Genomic DNA, 20,707 nt, shown 5'->3' with positions numbered 1-20,707 from the left:
AACCAAACGAGAGTTTTACAACGACTATCCTCCAAACCAAACACGGGATTTTTTACACCAGGATAATCTCAAAATTAAAAAGAGTTTTTACCAAAGATAAGTTTAGTAACCAAACTGATATTTTTATCAAATAATCTCGCAAACCAAATGAGAGCTTTTACATCGGGTTGAGCTCACGAACCAAACATAGATTTTGACTAGCTAATATCACAAACCAAATAGAAGCTTTTCACTAGTTTAGGTCACGAACCAAAAAATAACATTTCACAAGAGATATTGCACAAGAGACAAAGTCCTATTGAGTAAATTACAAGAATATCCCCAACACTAGAACGAAACTTTTTCAAGTATATTTCACTCTCAAAGCACTTCTGCAAAAGTAGTGAAGAAATAAAAAGACTGGAGAAGAGAGTTGAGAAAGATAAAGTATATTAGAAATATGTTTTCTGGTGTGATTTGAAATAAAGGGAAGCTCTTTATTTATAGGGAAAAATATAGCTCAAAATGGAAAATGATTCATGGACTTTTTAATGCTTCTAATCAATTAACAAATAGGGTTAATGATTAGATAGCTAAAAAGGGAACATTTTAAAACAACGATGTCACCAGTTGATTATAGGCGACTATAATTGATTAGAAGGAATTACAAAAGTGTTAAACATTACAACCTAATGGGATAATCGATTATACCATGTAAACTACCTTTTAATTGATCAGATCATGTCCTTAATATATTAGGTAAGCGTATAGACCATTTTTTTGTGTTTTAGCAAAGTCAAAGAGACTTGTGTATGTGTGTGTGGGGGGGGGGGGAGGGGGGTTGTTTGTGTGTGTGTGTGTGTGTGTGTGTGTGTGTGTGTGTGTGATTTTCCTTAATAATTGAAGAGCTACTCTTATACATTTACAAGACATTGATAATTCAACACATACTAGACGACCTTCACACTTCCTCTCTTTCAGAACCTTGAGCTTCAACATCCCTTGCTTTATTCATCATATAGTTAGAATTTCATTTGGGACTTGAATCTTCTAACTTGATGATCTTTGACATAGCTTCTTTGACAGACAACATCATTAGAGGTTTCTTGATAAGGGATCATTAGAGACTTCACCAAACCTTGTTTGACCTTTGGTGTTGTCTTCTTCATCTTGATCTCACAAAAACATCATGATCTTGATATATCATCTTAATAATTTCTTATTATTGATAGATGAAACTTCACATCATTTTGTTTAACATATAATGTTATTATCATCCAAACCAAAATATTGACATTGTCATTAATAAAGTCATCCTGATCATCTTAACAGTTGCATATAGTTGTACCTACAAGAACATACATCCATATTTTCCCCATTTTTAATGATGACAATGCATATCTCAGGGAGGTGCTAAAATATAAAGAAAATGATTAAAGATTGTAGTAGTTAACCCCCTCCCTCACATAAAAAGAGATTACACTTTATCCCCCCTGAGAATATACTTCTCCCTTTGTCATAATCAAAAAGGAGGGATGAATAAAGAAAATAAGTGAAATCCAGGTAAAGAAAGATTAAAATTATTCAAGCACATAGATCACAAGATATACAAAGATTCAATTACAAAATCAAGAATTTTTCATTAAACCAAAGGACTACAAAATAAAATGTACTATATACATAAACAAAGAACACAAGAAAACAAACAGGTAAGAACTACTCAACGTCCTCATTATCATCACTAGACAACCCGAAGGCAGTGGCATTCCATTTTGAACAAGCTATCGTGCTAGGTAGTCAGTCTTCTTATTCTTTTTTCTCATCCCTTTGATGAGAGTGTATAGGAGTGCTTCATTAGGTGTAGTATGAGGGATTTCATTATCAAACTCCTCCAAGATTGAAGTTCCCCCTTGCTGAGGTGGAGCTTGTTGGATTTGAGCGAATTTCTTTTCTTGCATAAGTTTTAGAATCAACACTCCATTGTTGATTTCTATCCACATCTTCCCTAATGCAAACTTTCCTATCACTGTCAAATTTTTCTATGATTCTTCTTCTTCAAGGTTGAAGCCAAAGTGCTCCAAGATTTTCGTTACTAAGTCACCATATGGAAACCACTTATTCTTTTTTCTCTTGCTCCACATCATGTGTTGGATCACTGTACTTGCCGAATTTGTTTCTATTTTATTGGAAAGTAACCAAACTATGGCAATATTAGTTTTTATTCATTGCCTAAGGTTGTGTTTTCTTGGAATAAGAATGTGGTTTTCCACATAGTGAATTATGTGAATATATGGGCGCACATAACCCATAGTGAAAGGAGAAGGAACGCCAGAATTTGGATTTGACAGGAAAGAAACAGAAGCAACATCGGAAGAAAAACCTTTACCTGCATTAAATTTATCTGGATTTCATAATGAGTTGCTGCATGGAAGATTGTTGATCTCAGCAAATTCTTTCAGAGAGAGAGAAATTTAATGCTTATCAACCTCATAGGTGATAATTCCACAAATATTTTTAAGGTTGGAGTAGAACATCTTCACTAAAGTATGATAAATCTCCTTTGAGACGTTATTGATAAAGCTCCTCAAAATTTCCTCATTGAAGTTCTTGAAAAACTCACAATCTTCAAATATTCTTACTTCCAAGGAGTAGGCTGACAAGATTTTCTATTTGCATATCTCCATTAAACTAATTCTCTAGCTCTAGAGATGAGAAGTCTTCTGAGAAGTAGGTTAGACATAAGAACTTTTAAATGTTATAAGTTTCTTAGGTTCCATGATGATGAATGAAGAACTAGAGTAATATGCATACAAACTTACCAAAAAAACATAACAACTAGAGAGCAAGAAGGATAAGAAGAGAATGCAAGAAGAGATGATAACAATAAAGAGCGAAATACCTTTTATATAGGCATATTTTTATCGATTATATGGGATTCTAATCGAGTATGCATTTAATGTAATCGATTCTAATTGATTTGATTGAGGGTGGAACATGTGTTTTAAGGTTCTAATTGATTAAGCCATTAGGGTTAATTGATTATAAGGGAGCATATTTTGAAATTCAAAAAGCACCTAATTGATAAAATATTTGTGTTTAATCGATTATATGACCCTTTTTTAGCTTCATTGGTCTTTTTGGGCCTTGGATGACTTGGGCTTTGACTTTGACTTTATGCACCCCTCTTTAGTTTTTCTTTGCACCCCTTGCTCAAAAAATCTCAAAATCTTAAACCAAAAGGTTAGTAAAAATAAAATTTAATTGACTAGACAATTCAATAACCATTTTCTAGAGGTTTAATCAGGGCATTCCTATTTTAATCTCTATTAAGTGTTTTACCTTAATACGTCTTAAGATATCTTTAGAAACACCCATGTTTAAAGGAAACAACATCACACTATCAATTTTCCATCTCTACGAATCCCTTAACACGAGAGTTAGCTCAAATTCCTCAAGAGTGATAAAACCATCAAAGAAAATTCCTCAAGAGTGATAAAACCATCAAAGATCTTTCTACTGAAACTTCCAAGAAGTTCCATGACCGTCCAGATTATCAAGGTCATTAAAACATTATCTCGATCAAAGTCTATCAAAACCAGCAAGCATCAACTTGATTAAAACCATCAAATTTCATCTTTATTTGGTATACTCAAAGTATACGCATGCTTTTCACAACTTCTTTAAATTTGCAATTAGGCCCTTCAAAGATGCAAATCATTCTTGCAAAACAAATTAATTTTTCACCTTTGGTACCTAAATCCGTTTGGGTCCTAAGTTTTAGTGACTTTAAAAGGTCTATAGTTATTCTTTTTATACCATATTAATTCATTTTATTTCATATAACAATTAGGTTCCAAATGACCAAGCTTATTACAGAAATTGCACTTGAAAACAAAACTATTATATTTCTTCCAAACATGTCAGATATTACTAAATAACTTATTAGGTTTATAACCTCATCCATTTTTATTATGAGAAACTATTTGACTAGATAGGATCAAATTTGATTTCTATTTATACATAGTAGATTTTCCTAGGGTTACATGGAAACTAATTACTTCATTTCTTAAAGATTCACAAGTTTCATAATTTTTTCTAATTGTCTTCTAATACTGAATATCTCATATCCGGACACTTTATTACTATTCTCAGTAAATTCAATATACCCTTCTAAGTCTTTAATTTCTTATCTAGTTTATTATTCTCTATACTAAGTTTAAAACCCAAATTAAATATTTGATCATGCGTTAGAGTTGTTACCTCAGTGTCATCTTCCTCATCAGCGGATTTGAAGAAAACATGTTCTTCCTTCATTGTTATTTTGGAAGATGCATCACGTGCTATTTGAACTAACTATTGGGGATATTGTTGAAGACACATTTGCATTAGTGTCTTAATGTTTCATCCTCTTCATGTGATAATGAATCTCCAAATGTTCTTTATCTTGTTAACCTTTCAAAGATTCTACTTGAAAAAGCTTCTTCATCATTTCTTATTTCAAAGATTCTACTCGACGAAGCTTTTTCATCATTTCTTATTTCAAAGATTATACTGAATAGAGCTTCTTCAAATATTATAATAGATAAAGTTTTTTCATCATTTACATTGGATGGTGACTCTTCAAATAATTGTTCATTTATCCTGATAGTTATTTTAAAAGACACCTCTGATGTTGATCCTTCACTTATTTATTTTTAATGATAAAGATGAAGTTGATGATGACTCTTCTAATGTTCTTGAGTCGATTCCTTCATATTTTAACAACTGGATTAATTAGTTGATTTTTTAAATGATATCCTTCTTCCTGAATTTTTACTAAAACTCAACAAAAAGACTTTTGTATTTTGTTGGATCAGATTTCTGGCTCCAATTCTTGAATCTCATATACTTATTAGTGGCTAAACGGTCCCGAACCGCCGAGCATGCATGTTTTTCCCGCACTTTTACGTAAGGAGAGTGGAGGTTTTAGGCTCGCACCCCTCAAACATGTCCATCCAACTCCATCATGATTTTTACGGACTTTTGCGAGCACGTGCATTAACATAAGTTTTTATAATTTTTAGGCTTTACAGGTGAAGTGTGTGCAAGTTGTCTTGCCCCGCTCTTATTTTTTGCAAGGAGTTTTTAGGTCCACACCCTAAACCATGTCTTCCCTTCCTTGCCTTGCTCTATTTGTAACGCTTTTTGAGGGGTGGTCGTGCTCGTTTTCCACCTCTACTTTATTATCAACACAATAAGCAGGAACAACTGAAATGTTTATTACAATGTCCCACAATTCAAGATTATTGACTTCCATGAAAATCTCATTCTAGCTTTCTGTATATCAAACCTTTCACCATCAAAGGTGGAGGTGTATTTCGGAAAGTCCTAAATTCAAATATTTGTTTGAAATCATCATTCTACCTCCTAAGACGATGGGTCTATTAATAGGAGTTGGACTCTGATACCACTTGTTAAACATGTGACTCCAAACATAAAGGGGTGAATTGTGGAGGTTTAAAAAATTAAAGTCTAATTAAAAATTATTTGATAAGTGAAAAAATTTAAAATAGTTTTGTAAAATAAACAAAGAATAGACATCAAAATAAAGAAAGAAAGGGAAATTAGAGTAAAGAAGAGAATACAATACAACGAAAATAAATGAATAGCATAAATATAAAGAGATAAGGGTTGGGGAAATTGCACCAAATAATTATATAGATTTCGCCTAACTAGTAGTCATACTTCTATCCCATGAGTTTCCTCTTGAGAGTTTCCACTACAAATATGAGATTTTCACATGTTATGCCTACAAACCTTTTTAAAACTAAACTAGAGTTTTACAATGGCTATCCTTCAAACCAAACAAGAGATTTTACACCAAGATAATCTCATAACCAAACAAATATTTTACACCAGACTGAACTCAAGAACCAAATTGAGATTTTAATGGATAAATTCATGAACCAAACGAGAGATTTTACACCAAGTTGAGCTTACGAACTAAACTAAAATTTTGACTAGCTAATCTCGCAAATCAAACAAGAGTTTTTCACTATTTTAGCTAAAAAAACCCAAACAATAACTTCTCACAAGAGATATTACACAAGAGACAAAGTCCTCTTGAGTAAATGACAAGAATAACCCCAATACCAAAACAAAACTCTTATAAATATAATTCACTCTCAAAGCACAAGGCAAAAGTAGTGAAGAAAGAAAGAGAGTTAAGAAGAGAGTGGGGAAAGAAAAAGTATATTAGAAATAAGTTATGTAGTCTGATTTTAAATAAGGAAAAACTTTATTTATAGAATAAAATTTAGTTTAAAAAGGAAAACGGTCTATGGGTTATTTGGACACAAATCCTCTCCTACTGCTCTCTCATGTTTTACATGTTGCTCCAATCTTAACCATTTATGCAGTAATTAATATTAATTACTTTTTATATTTGACCAAAATGAGTGGCTAAGATGGAGCAGGACCATTCAGCCACTGCAGAGGATCCATGTCCGGGTTATTTAATTCTTTTAATCGATTAAAAACTATGATTATTGATTAGCTAAGCTAAAAATGGAAAGTTTTCAAAACAGCGTTATCACTAATTTATTATAGGAAACTCTAACTAATTAAGAGGTATTAAAAAGTGTTAAATGATTAACCTTAATGAGTAATCGATTATACGATGTAGAAAACCTCTTAATTAATTAAATCATGTCCCTAATCCATTAGGTAAGCATATAAAACTTTTTTGGTGTTTTGGCAAAGTCAAAGGGGAATAAAAACATTTGAAAATGTGTGTGTGTGATTTTTCTTAATGATTTAACAGTCACTCTTATGCCTTTACTAGACATTGATCACTTGACACGGACCAAAAGAGCTTTCACACTTCCTCTCTTTCATAACCTTTAATCTTCAAGATCTCTTGCTTGGTTCATTAGAGATTTAGAAATTCATCTAGAACATGGATCTTTTAACTTGATTAAACTTGACATAGCTTCTTTGATATACACCATGAACATAGGTTACTTTACAGAAGATCATTAGAGAATTCACTAAATGTCATTTGACCTTTGTTGTTGTCTTCTTCATCTTGATCTCACAAAACATCTTCATGTTGATAGAACATTTTGGTCATTACTTCTTATTTATAGATGAAGACTTCAAGAAAAACAAAGTGTTGTGATCAACAATTCCAAAGTGTTGACATCAACAATTCCAAAGTGTTGACATCATCTTGTCATGAAAGAAATCATCAGTATCATCTCAACGGTTGTAAATAGTTATACCTGCAAGCACATAGATCCACAAGAAATACATCATTAAAGATAGTCAGTAGTTATAGAGATGGTTCAAACCCTAAGTTTGTGGTATCCACTCCTAAGTAGTTTATTCTCTTTTTTATGAAATGAATTTAGCCATATAAAAAATCATCATGTATTTGCAAGTATTGAACGTTTTTAAAATATCAAGCATTATGTCTGCTTTATTATATCTCCATAACCAACTTCCTCAAAGAATGAAACTTAACGAATGTTATCCCTGGGAGAGGAAAAGCAAAGCCAGAGCTACAATTGATGGCTAAGGAATCTCCCTTCTTGATTTGACACTAGTGGGAAGAAATGTCACTAACAATAATAATCCACCCCATTTTCAAGGTTAAATCCTAAGAAGTGGACAAAGCAATGGGGTATCCTTAGGCCAAGATTGAACTTAATGCGAATTAAAAAAGAAAATTGATTAATAAAAAAATATGTCCAAAGAGACGAAAATCCAAAATAAAGACGAACGAAAGAACCATTACACAGTCATACAAAGTAACACATAGTCATAGTCAATTACAAATGATTGTAACAAAGGTTCCTCAAACAAATAGAAAACTAACACGTCCTCACTCATTATGGGATTCCCATACCACCTTGTTTGAGTCTAGGTCGAAACCCACAAAAATGATTGAAGGATTTAAAACACGAAGTTAAGCTATCTCATTTTTAAAACCCCGTCCATTTGCACCGGCAACCGCCACTTCAAAGTATAAAAACGCCATACCCATCCAAAGAACTTTTGAACTTAAATCATAGCTTCTCTTTTCAAAACAATGACAAACCTCCCAATGAATTCTCCTTGTAAGGATTTATTCCAAGCCAAACCAAAACTTCAGTTTTTGTTTAATTGAATTACAATTTAAACTAGATATTACTACGCAGTCCTTGAGATCGATATTTGGGAAAATTTCCTATTATTACTACATCAGCAAAATAGTACAATTGTTATTTTTTCGAACAATTGTCATTCTATCTTGCAATGCTCAAGTTCAAGCTTACTTGTCATTCGACCATGACACACTGAATGGTTATCCAGGTCGATAGCTTACTTGTTATCGACAAACAACTTCATTTTCTTAGGTTACATTAACTTGAGCTTTTCGAGCAACATCTTTATCCATGTTGCTCGACATACTGCATATGATGTAACCACATGCTTAGCTTCACATGATGACAAAGCCACAATGCTTTGCTTACTTGAGCTCCATGAGATTGGAGCGTCTTCAATCATGAATATGTAGCCTACATTACTCTTCTTCTCGTCTTGATCTCCACTTAAATCTAAATCAGTGTAGCCACATACATCTGCACATGTTTGGTCTTCTTCCATTTTGGCATCAGCACACCATGATCAATCGTATCTTTGATGCATCTCAACACTCTGTTGACTACAATGAGATGACATTCTGGAGGTTTCTCCATGAATCTGCTCAATAGTCTGATACTTTGACAAATATCTGGAATGATATTGCAAAGATACCTCAAGGATCCAATGATTTTTTTATAGTATCGCACTTACAAATTCATCATTTGTCTTATTCTTCAACTTTTCTCCAGTTTCTAATGGCATAGCAGATGTATTACAGTTGCTCATCTTGAACCTCTTCAAAATATCTTGGGAATACTTATTTTGGTGCAGGAACACTCCTTCACATGTGTCTTTGAACTCCATCCCTAAGAAATATGACAAATTCCCTAGGTCGGGCATTTCAAACTCTTGCATCATCTTTGACTTGACTTTTCTTATCTTTGCTTCATCTGCACCTATAATCCATAAGTCATCTACATACATGCATATGATGATTTGAATGGCCATGTCTACATTATTGACATACACTCCATGTTTAGAGACATACTTTGTGAAACCTGCTTCGATCAGGAAGTTATTTATACTCTTATTCCAAGATCTTGGGGCTTGCTTCTAACCATAGAGAACCTTCCTAAATTTGTACACCTTTGACTCTTGCCCCTTGATTTCGAATCTTGGTGGTTGACTGACATAGTGTTCTTCTTCCAAATGTCCATTCAGAAATGTTGATTTTACATCCAACTGGTGTATCTTCCACCCCCTGTATGTTGTTGTCGACACAATAATTCTAATGGTTTCCAGCCTCACCACAGGTGTATACACTTCATTGAAATCAATACCATGTTTTTGCAAAAAAAACCTCTTCCACTAGTCTTTCCTTATGCTTAACAATTTCACTGTTCGGCCTCTGTTTCAGCTTGTAAACCCACTTCACATCAATTGGCTTATTGATTGACTCTTCGACGAAGCTCTTAGGTCTTATTCTTCTCGATTTCCTTGAGTTCTTCTTTCATAGTTTATAACCAATTCGAATGCTTCACCCCAAAATCTCTTTGGCATATCTTTAGCTTTCAACATACTCCTAGTCATCGTCAATATACTTTGATTCTTCCTCTCAACTATGTCATTATGTTGAGGTGTATAGGGTGCAATGACCTCATTCTTTATACCTTCCTCATTGCAAAATCTAGCAAATTCTCGAGAGGTGTACTCATAATCACCATCAGTTCTCTGTTTCTTCAAATTGCATCCAATTTACTTCTCGACGTGCAATTTTAACTTCTTGAACCTTGTGGACCTCACGATTTCTTTCAATAAGGTAAATCCACATATATCTTGTGAATTCATCTATGAAAGTTAGGAAATAGCATTTACCTCCATTTGACCTTACTTCAAATGGTCCACACAAATCAGAGTGAATTAGCTCCAGATTTTCCTTCGACCTCATAGGCAAGTCATGTTTGAATGCTTTCCTGACCTGCTTTGCTTTGCAACATTTCTCACATACCTGACTTGGTTCCCTCGCCTGAGGCAAGCCATACATCATATTCTTCTGGTTGGCCATACCTAAAATTCTGAAGTTTAGATGGCCATACATGTGATGCCATAGCCAATTCTTGTCTTCTTCTGCAATCGAAGCAAGACATTTGTGATCAACTGGGTTGATCTCTACTTTGAAGGTTGATCGGTAAAATAGCAAGTGTACTATTTGCACCGATCTAGTAATAAAATGGGAGTTATCCCGAGTATCGACCTCGAGGACTGTGTATTAAGTACAAACCTTTACAATAATTCAATTGAACAAAAGATCAAAGGGGTTTTGTTGATAGTTTTCGAAATGATAATTACGAGAATAAATTACACAAAGCGTATAAAAGTCTTTTAATCGATATAAGAAAGCATGCTAGGGCAAGATGTATGAATTGCTTTGTACTACACTACTTCCATAGTATATAATATCTACGTTGCAATTATTCAACACCGATTCTCAAGAATTGTTTTCTCTAATTCCTTAGCCGAAAACCATTAACAGTCATTTTCCATCCTAATTCCTTAGCTATTCAAAATGACGTTAAGAAATACGCAATTGTAACAAGAATTTACGGCTACTACAGTTTGATCCTTATTCCTAAGCGATTATACCGACGTATTATTATACAAAAAGCGATAAGGTGGTTTGTCTGACCTAAACCCTAACCAAAGATCAAAATTCTATTTGTCCGGAAAAAAAGCATTAAGAACTTTGTATAATAATTTGAATTAAGAATAATGTTGATGATCATAAAAACATAGAAATATTGTTCATACATTAGCAATTCAGGGACACCCCCCTAACATTGGGGGATTTAGCTTCTCATAGTATTCAAAGAAAGCAAATTACAAAATAGAGACATTACAATTCTTTGGTGATGAAGGTTGATCTTCAATCTCTTCCGATCTTGAAAATCTATTCTTTTCCAAACCCCTTGAAAGCTCTCTTCTCTTTTCTGTCTATTCTTCGTACCATCCAAAAGTCCTTTTTTTCTTCACCAATAGTAGACTAAATAGTTCCAAATCCTCCAAAAGCATCGTGAAATACCAAGATTGCCCTCCAGAATTACAAAGAGACTTGAAAAATAAAAATCAACAAAAGGAGCGAATTGGCCAACACGGGCCGTGTCAGCTGACACGGGCGCCCATGTTGGCTCCCTGTTAACTTTTTTCATTCAGACTTTGCTGACACGGGCACCCGTGTCAGCCCCCTATTTTCTGCTTTCTTGCTTTCCCACTTCTGCACAGGCTGACACGGGCCGTGTCAGCTGACACGGGCACTCGTGTCAGCATCCTGTTTTTGCCTTCAAGTTTTCCACCTTCTACATAAGCTGACACGGACACCCGTGCCAGGCACCTGTTTTGCGCATATTTTGCTTTGCAAACCATTTTTTACTCCCGTTCTTCCCTTACGCATCTTTCGGGCTTATTGCTGGACCTGGAAACCAAATAGAACTACCACAGAAACGCATAAAATGCGACAAAAAGAGATGAACCACTAATAAAACATAAAACAAGAAGGAAATTATGAAATGCGATAAAACTTAGGAAATCAACTAAAAGAAAGAACAAAGTGTTACCGATTCTTGAAAATTCATGTTGGATGGATGATGGAAACTAAGTACAAATGGTGACCGATCAAAGGTCTTGTTGTTTGCCAATGGTACCTTCAGAATCAGCCTTTCATCACCATGATACACCTTTATATGATTCTTTTCTAGCTTTATGTTGTACCCTTTTGCAAGTAATTGACCTATACTTATCAAGTTACTTGCATTGAATGTACATACAACACATCAGTGATGCTGGATTTTCGACCATCCTTCCTGACAACAGAGATATCTCCTTTTCCACTTGATGTGATGTGTCTGCCATTTGCAAACTTTAGCACTTTTTCAACTGATTCATCTAGCTTGATGAATCAGTTTTTATTACCAGACATGTGGTTACTACATCCTGAATCTAGGTACCACATGTTGGTTTGCTCAGTGTTCGACTGAGTGTTGGCCATGAGTAGCACATCATCATAATCAATATCTCTAGCATGTGCATATTGCCTGCATCACTATCTTTTACTCTTGCTTCTTTATTTCTTTGACAATCTCGATCATAATGGTCAAATCCTAAACAATTCTAACTCCGCACCTCCTTCATGTCATCTTTCTTCCCATAATACTTGTTGTTCATGCCTTTCTTGATCGGATCATGGTGATTCTTTGAGTTCTTGCTTGACTTCTCATAATTGACAAGATTTTTTCCCTATTTCACCTTCTCTTTCCCAGATTTCTTAACGAATCTTGCTTGTAGTGCATGTTCAATTGCCTTCTCCCTTTTTGAGTTCTTCTTCTTCAGCCTCATCTCATGAGCCTCTAATGAAGCTTGAAGTTCTTCTAACTTCATCTCAGCTAAGTTCTTGGACTCTTCAATTGACATTACAATGTAATCGAAATTCGCAGTTAGAGATCTCAACACTTTCTCAATCTTCTACGAATCGTAGATTGATTCACCACACGACTTCATCTGGTTCGTTAACAACACCACATGTGAAAGGTATTCCGAGACCGACTCATCTTCCTTCATCTGAGTCATCTCAGGTTGTTTTCTCAACGTTTGTAATTTCACCATTTTCAACTTTACATCTTTGTCGTACAAGTTCTTTAACTTGTCTCACTCTCCTTTGGTTGTTTCTTCTTCAATTATCTTCTCGAACACATTAGAATCCACACACTGGTGAATCAAAAACATACATTTTCCATATTTCCTTCTTCATTTCTTGTGTGCAGTTTGTTGAACATCATCTGCATTCGCTTCTAATATCGGTACTCCATCATTCACGATTTCAACCACATCTTGAAATCAAAGATGACCTTCATCTGAATAACCCACTGTTCATAATTCTCACCTTTGAAAATCGATAGATTTGTTGGGAATTGCGTTGATGTTGTTATTCCGTTTGCATTTACAAATTCTCTCTAAATCGTAATCCGGACTCCTTAATTCCAATTTGTTGGAACAAAAGGTTTTCAAGAAAGATGAGAGAAGAAGAAGAGAGCAAAGAGAGAAAAACTATAAATTAAATTGTAGAAAATTAGGATTTATATTGAGTGAAGTTGTTATATTTTCATCATACAATGTCATTTATATAGTCAACTAAAGTCTATGTCCAAAACATACAAAATACGACATACAAAACTACATGTTACATTTTGACATAACAATTATATATTGTATTCGACATAATCGAGTACAACTGATTCTTACATCTCGACTAGCTACTTTAACATAGTCGAATACTAGCTTTCGACAAAACATCGAATTATAACTTTCTAACATTACAAATTATTTGTTACATTGAGTTGGTATTCTTACTTTTGTCGGATCTTCGTGAAAAAAGTTTTTTTTAAAACTAAAAAAATTAAATTAAAATATTCTATCATGTCTAGAATGACAACAATGCACGAGTTCATACAAAACATGCCATTATAGCCTCAACAAACAAAACAACTAATAAATCAATGTGAAAATTAAATACAAAGAACTAGAATGACAAGAATTCAAGAGTTGAAACAAAAATAGACAACAATATTCCGAACAAACAAAACAACTAACAAATTAAGGAGAATTTAATTTGCCACCACCAGACTTGCTAACATTCTCATATTTACAACATTTTTATCATTATACTTTTTTTTTAAACCAATTTTTTTTAAATTTATCTACTTTTATCGGAATTTGCATTATATATAAGAAATTTTCAAATATTCCATTTTTTATCGAAACTTCCAATAAAAAATCAATATTTTTGAAAAAAAATTGAAGAATACCGAAATTTTTAAAAATTTTAATTTTTTTTTACACTATCAAGAATTTCAATATTTCCGATAGTGCTAAAAAAAATTATTGAATCTGAACTATCATAAATTTTACTTTGGTTGAAATTTCCGGTATAACATGATATTTTTATACATTTTCGATAATATTGCATATTCACATAAATTTCAAAAATTCTGATATCTCGAAAATTATGAATAGTCTATTAAAAATTTAGTTTGTACCGAAAATTTTGATTTGTTTACCAAATACGAAAATGTGTTTTAAATTTTTAATAGGGACAGTTATAAAAAAATTGTTGAAAGTTTCCATGTTATAATTCATATGTTTTTAAGAAAATATTATAGGCTTCTTCCATTAAACATTAAACATTCAGAAATCAGAACTACCTATTGCACCCACTCTTTCTGAAAGCAGTATATAAAATACAAACTTCAAAGATTAAACAATCAGAACTACCTACTACACCCACTCTTTCAGCAAGCATGATATTAAAAACAAATTAATATAGAACCAACAAATTGAAAAGAAATGTATTTGTCCCCGGACAACAATAGAAAATTATTGTCTTGTAGAAAACTATGTTACAGATAAGTTATTCATTAGTCAAAGTTATTCCACGAATCAAAGCTACTTTACTGATAAACAAAGCACCAAAAAAAGGCACTTCACTTGAACTTGCTTGGATTGCCAAAAGAAATTCCTTGCAAGGACTATCCTGATTGATGGAAACGTTGAAATGAAATGGCAGAAACTGTAGTGTCATTTGTTTTGGAAGAACTCTGCCAATTTGTAAAAGAAGAAAGAACTTCGGTGACAGGAGTTGAAAGAGAATTCATTGACATCAAAGATGAACTTGAGAGCATCCAAGCCTTCCTCAAGGATGCAGACACAAAGGCTGATGATGATGGTGGAGGAGGTGGAGGAGGAGGAGGATCGAATGGAGTCAAAACTTGGGTGAAGCAGCTGAGAGAAGCGTCTTTTCGCATAGAAGATGTCATTGATGAGTATAACATGTATGAGGCACAAAGGGTCAACCATTCTAGATTCAGATCTGTACTCCAAATGATTCCAGGTTTGATCAAAACCATGAATCCACACCACCAGATTGCTTCTGAGATTCAAGACATCATGTTATCGCTTGGTAAAATCAAAGAAAGAAGTACGAGGTTTGAGTTTCGGTCTGAAAGTGGATCCGGAAGTAGCTATAGAGGGACTAAAGCTCCTAGAATTGGTGACCCTCGAATGGCTCCTTATTTCATTGAAGAGACTCAAGTTGTAGGGTTTGAGATCCCGCGAGATGAATTGGTTAGTTGCTTGGTGGGGGGAAACAATGAGCTCATGTTGGTTTCTGTGGTTGGCATGGGAGGACTCGGGAAAACCACTCTCGCTAAGCATGTTTTTGATAACCAGCTAGTGAAAAGGAACTTTGATTGTCGATCTTTCATCACAGTTTCTCAATCATACACTATCAGAGAGTTGTTGACAGATATGGTAAAGAAATTTTGTAAGGACAACAATGAGCCTATTCCAAAGGGTCTGCTAAAGATGGATGACGAAACATTGATTACTCATGTGAGACAATACCTTGAGTCAAAGAGGTACTTAGTGTTTTTTGATGATGTTTGGAAAGAAAACTTTTCTGATGAGATTGAACATGCCTTAATTAGTAATAACAAAGGAAGTAGAATCATTGTGACCACTAGAATGATGCATGTAGCTGAATATTTTAAGAAATCATTTCCTGTTCATGTTCACAAGCTACAACCTTTGCCTCCAAACAAAGCATGGGAACTATTTTGCAACAAGGCATTTAGAGGGCAGTGTCCAACAGAACTTGAGGATGTATCCAAAGAAATTGTTCAAAAATGTGGAGGGCTACCACTAGCAATTGTTGCCATCGGCGGTCTTTTGTCAACAAAAGCCAAAACCATTTTTGAGTGGGAAAAGGTGAGTCAAAATCTGAGAATGGAGTTAGATCGCAATGTGCATTTGACTAGTCTAGTCAAGATTTTATCTCTTAGTTATGATGACTTGCCTTACCATTTGAAATCATGCATGCTATATTTTGGTATATATCCCGAGGACTATGCAATCTATAGGAAGAGACTTGCTAGGCAATGGATGGCTGAAGGGTTTGTTAGGCATGAGGATAGAAGAACCTTGGAGGAAGTTGCTGAAGAGTACCTGACAGAGTTGATACAAAGAAGTTTGGTTAATGTTTTCAAAGTTGGCTTAAATGGGAGAGTCAAAAGTTGCCAAGTTCATGATTTGTTGCGTGAAGTGATCATTAGAAAAATAAAAGATTTAAGTTTTTGTCATTTGTGCCATAAAGATGATGAACAAGTCACTGTTGGAATAACTAGACGCTTATCTATAGCAGCTATCTCCAACAATGACTTGAGAAACACTAGTAGCTCAGGAATTCGTGCTATATATGTTTTCGACAAAGGTGAATTTCCTAAACATTTCATACATGGATTATCTGCCAAGTTCAAGCTTTTGAAAGTGCTTGATTTTCAGAATTCTTTGTTGAAATCTATTCCTGATAACTTGGGGAATCTTTTCCATCTAAGGTACTTGAACTTGAGTTTTACAAAAGTTACCGCTCTTCCAAAATCTATCGGTAATTTAGTCAACTTAGAAACCTTGGATTTAAGGCAATCTCATGTGCGTGAGTTACCAAAAGAGATAAACAGGCTCACCAAGCTAACGCTTCTTCCAGTTTATTATAGAAAATATGAAGGCTCTTATTCTATATTGAACTTCACAACTGGTGTGCGAATGCAAGAGGGTATTGGGTGTATGATATCTTTAGAAAAACTTTACTTTCTGGAAGCAGATCATGGTGGAATAGACATTATCCAAGAGCTCAAAAAGTTGAAACAGTTAAGGAAGCTAGGCATAAGACGTGTCCGGCGAGAATATGGAAATGTATTATGTGCTACAATACAAGAGATGAAGCACCTTGAATCTCTTAATATTACTGCTATAACTGAGGAGGAGATCATTGACTTGGATTTTGTATCAAATCCACCTAATCTTAAAGTGCTTAACTTGAAAAGTAGATTAACAAAGTTGCCTAAATGGATTCCAAATCTCAAGTACCTTGTGAAGCTAAGACTTGGCTTATCTAACTTCGAAGATGATCCACTAGAGTCTTTCAAGATTTTGCCTAATTTGTTGAGGCTGAATTTGTGGGATGATGCCTTTTCTGGTGAAAGATTGCATTTTCAGAAAGGAGGGTTTTATAAGCTGATAGAGTTGGATCTCACTAGATTAAATAGACTAAAATCTATATCTATAGACAAAGAAGCTTTACTTGGTCTTGAAGACTTCAGATTTAACAACAACCCTCAATTGAAGGCGGTACCCCAAGACCTCCAAAACTTGAAAAACCTTCAAATCCTTGAATTGATTGACATGCCAGCTGAACTAGTTGATAGCATTGATCCAGATAAAGGTGGACCATGCCATTGGATTATTAATCATATTCCCCTTGTACTGATTCGTCAGAAAGTAGGATCGAGATATCATGATTATGAGTTGCGCCCAATTCCTACTCAACTCAATATCTAAAACATTAAGGTACTCTTTCCTCTAACGATTTTATGGTTCTCTTGTGTTATTTGTGTCATACTAGATTTTGATAGTTCTGTGTTCATGCGAACAGGTTCATATTGTCCATGTTGCAGCTCACATGAAGATGCAGTTTGTCTCTTCATTCCTTCTTTGGTGTGCTTAATAAATTATTTCCTTGAATTGAATCATCTACTATATAATCAAGGAATGTGTACTCTATTAATTGACAAATGCTTCTGTTTTCTTTGTCTCATTTGAGGTGTTGTTTATTGTTGGTTTTTGTGTGGATGCTTTTCTATAAATAGTACACCGGATATTTAAATTTGCTATGATATTTGCAGGATGTGTTAGATTGATGAGTTAGTTGCAGCATACTTAACAACTTCTTGTGGTGTTTATTCAATTCTAATTCAAGAACCTGTGTGTGTATATTTGTAATATTAAAAGAAGGGATTTGGGTGATTTCATTTGTAATCCATATTTTTTCATAAGAAAGTGTATAACTAAGACCTATGAAGGACAAACACCGAACACGATACCGACACACACGTGGATACCGGTAAATTAAATTTGAAAAAAAAAAAATTGAACGTAATCACAAGTGTCGTGTCGGAGTCCGACATTGACAGACACTGACACAGACATACATTTTTTCAGAGGTGTCGGTATGACGGAGACCAATACAATCAAATCCAAAGAAACCTCACACACACAAACATTGTGAATCACACACTCAAACAAGTTATTTTGAAAAGGTTAGGGAAGCAAGAAAGAAAACCTCCGAAAAGCTCTTCGGTACTCTAGGTAAATGCAAATAACATCGCGATGGTGATGCAAGGAGATTGCATTACCTAGATAGATTGAATTTGTAAGTTTACAATGAAACACAATAACTTGCATCCAATATTCTCATACTTGATGGAAACCCTTTAAAAAAAATACAAGTGAATATAAAAAAAAACCTAAATCCTAAACCTTAAACGAGAAGCAAGCAAGATTAATTATTGAAAACCAGTATAAGCCAATTAAAAAAGCAAGATTGAAGAAGTAAATAACCTGATAGAGGCGAAGAAGAACCTTTTGTCTAGTGGCATCTTTTCCATTGCTCCGATACTGCATTATATGATCCTAAAACTGAAGTAAATAGAGTTAAATTGAAATTTGACACAAGCATTAACACTCAAAATCACAAATTAGATAAACATTGTAAAACTAAAAAACTTGAATATTTATGTAAATGTTGTCAAGTAAATAATTTGCTTCCAATTTAACAATGCTGAAAATGTGACTAATAGCAAACAACCTATGTATCACACACACTCCGAATATGACCTCAACGCTGCCGCGACACCGGTAATAATTTGAAAAAAATGAATAAACTAACCATAATCACAAGTGTCAATGCAAGTGTATGATACCGGCACGAACACAGACATGCCTTTTTCAGAAGTATCAGTGCTACATAGCTAGTAACAAGAAAGAGAAACTTGATCATAATATATAATTATTGATTCCCAAACGAGGATAAAAGTATAAGAAATAAGGAAAAAGGAACGAAAAAACCTAATTAGAGAAAAATGACGAGTTTCAGTAACCAATTTCATGTGGAAATCGAGATGGATTGAGAAACTTACTGATTCGAGGAAAAATCAGTAAGCTGCGGTGTGGATGGAATGGAAGCGGCTGAGATTTGGAGCATTGTAGGTAACAGATCTGTCTGATAAAGCCTTGTGGCTAATAGATCTCGCGGTGGTCTAGTGGTGGCTATCGCGGTCTCGTTGTAGTCTCACGGTGGTTATGATAGTTGTTGGCGATGATGAGTGGGAGATAAAAATGGAGGGAAATAAATTGATTTGGCCATGGAAATGTTTAGGCTGTAAACCTTTTAAACACACTCTTTTATAACCCAAAAAAAAAAGCATGCGTTTGTTATTTACACTATGTAATAAAAATGAGTGTCTAAGTCCTAATAAAAATTTGCATACATTAATCGAGACATAAATTCTTTAAATAATTTTGATAATTATTAACAGATATGTATACTCACGGGTTTGAATACCATTAAATTTATATATGTATCTTTGAACTAACTGATGATTAAATATCCATTAATTTTATTCGGGGATGTTTGATAAATCATTAAACATATATTTGTAATGAATTTTATCGGTGGATACCCACGAATTCGGACTTTTTTGCCATCACTAATTTAAATCATATGGTATAAATAATGTACACGTCATTTTTGTTTTTTTACAGTATTTTTTCTAAAGGATAATGATTTATATTTTTTACAGATTAAAAATATTAACTTGTTACAAGATAAATGTTTAAGAATAAATTTGTTAAAACATCTAATTAAAGGATAAAATTGTGTATTTGACTTATAAATTATCTTAATCTCATTCTTCTTCCGTCTCATGCAATAGCAAAGTATCATAAAATAAATGTCATTTTAAATATAATATTATTTAATCAAATAGTTGGGTTAAAGTGGTTATTGATAGGAGCGTACATGGATTTAAATAAATCTAATTAAATTAAACCAAATTGATTCGAATCGACCAAAAAAATATATTGAATCGAGTTATTTGGTGAACATGGTTTCATACACAATAGCAAAGCATCACAGAATAAGTGTTGTTTTATGTTTTTAATGTAATGTTATTTAACCAGATAGTTAGATTAAAGTAGTTATTAACACGGATATACATGGGCAGGATAAATCCAACAAAACTGTTTTAAAACACAAAATGTGTTGGTTTAATTGGTGAACACGGTTTTCAAATTTTAAAAGTTATTTAAAATAATTGGGTTTCCGGTGAACCCAACTCATGAAATCCATTGAATATTGGGTGCTTATATTTTTGGTTGTTTTTTAAAAATTTGATGAGTGATGACTTTGATGTGTTTAGACTTAATTGATTCAAGTTTACTCTCTTGAATATTTTTTACTTTGTGAACCATAATTTTAACTTTTTTTTTAGATATTTCACTTTGCTTATTTTTATGTTAATACTTGTAAGTTGTAAGTATTTTATGCATTTTTAAATATTATCGCAATCCAATTTCAGGTTTTACAAGTATTTTTATGAGAAAATTTAGGCTTAATTTTTTGGTTTGGTAAGTTTGTGAGTTTTTTATTTTGGTCCACGCTATTTTTAAAAAAATGGTGAGG

General features: G+C 33.7%; 1 protein-coding gene and 1 long non-coding RNA gene across 5 annotated transcripts; one reads left to right on the top strand and one right to left on the bottom strand.

Annotated features, from left to right (window-relative positions):
* Positions 1 to 6,859: 6,859 nt before the first annotated feature.
* Positions 6,860 to 19,434, bottom strand: LOC127085920 (uncharacterized). 4 transcript variants are annotated; one of them, XR_007789315.1, is made up of 4 exons: positions 19,164 to 19,434; positions 18,586 to 18,663; positions 18,308 to 18,380; positions 6,860 to 7,241 (listed from the first exon to the last, which is right to left on the bottom strand). It is a non-coding gene; the product is annotated as an uncharacterized LOC127085920 (long non-coding RNA). The 4 variants fall into 4 exon arrangements; XR_007789316.1 differs by lacking the exon at positions 6,860 to 7,241 and adding an exon at positions 15,986 to 16,134; XR_007789314.1 differs by lacking the exon at positions 18,308 to 18,380.
* LOC127085918 (disease resistance protein RPM1) lies at positions 14,349 to 17,980 on the top strand. The gene is made up of 2 exons (XM_051026461.1): positions 14,349 to 17,535; positions 17,621 to 17,980. The coding sequence occupies exon 1, from the start codon at positions 14,692 to 14,694 to the stop codon at positions 17,524 to 17,526; it is 2,835 nt and encodes a 944-aa protein (XP_050882418.1). The 5' UTR covers positions 14,349 to 14,691; the 3' UTR covers positions 17,527 to 17,535; positions 17,621 to 17,980.
* Positions 19,435 to 20,707: the final 1,273 nt, after the last annotated feature.

The sequence above is a fragment of the Lathyrus oleraceus genome, chromosome 5, assembly GCF_024323335.1.
Source record: "Lathyrus oleraceus cultivar Zhongwan6 chromosome 5, CAAS_Psat_ZW6_1.0, whole genome shotgun sequence".
NCBI classification, from domain to species: Eukaryota; Viridiplantae; Streptophyta; class Magnoliopsida; order Fabales; family Fabaceae; genus Lathyrus; species Lathyrus oleraceus.
This window is presented reverse-complemented; position numbering and strand designations above follow the sequence as displayed.

Bases quoted from the DNA above. Each gene is read 5' to 3' on its own strand.
- LOC127085918 (XM_051026461.1), top strand. From the start codon at position 14,692: ATGGCAGAAACTGTAGTGTCATTTGTTTTGGAAGAACTCTGCCAATTT.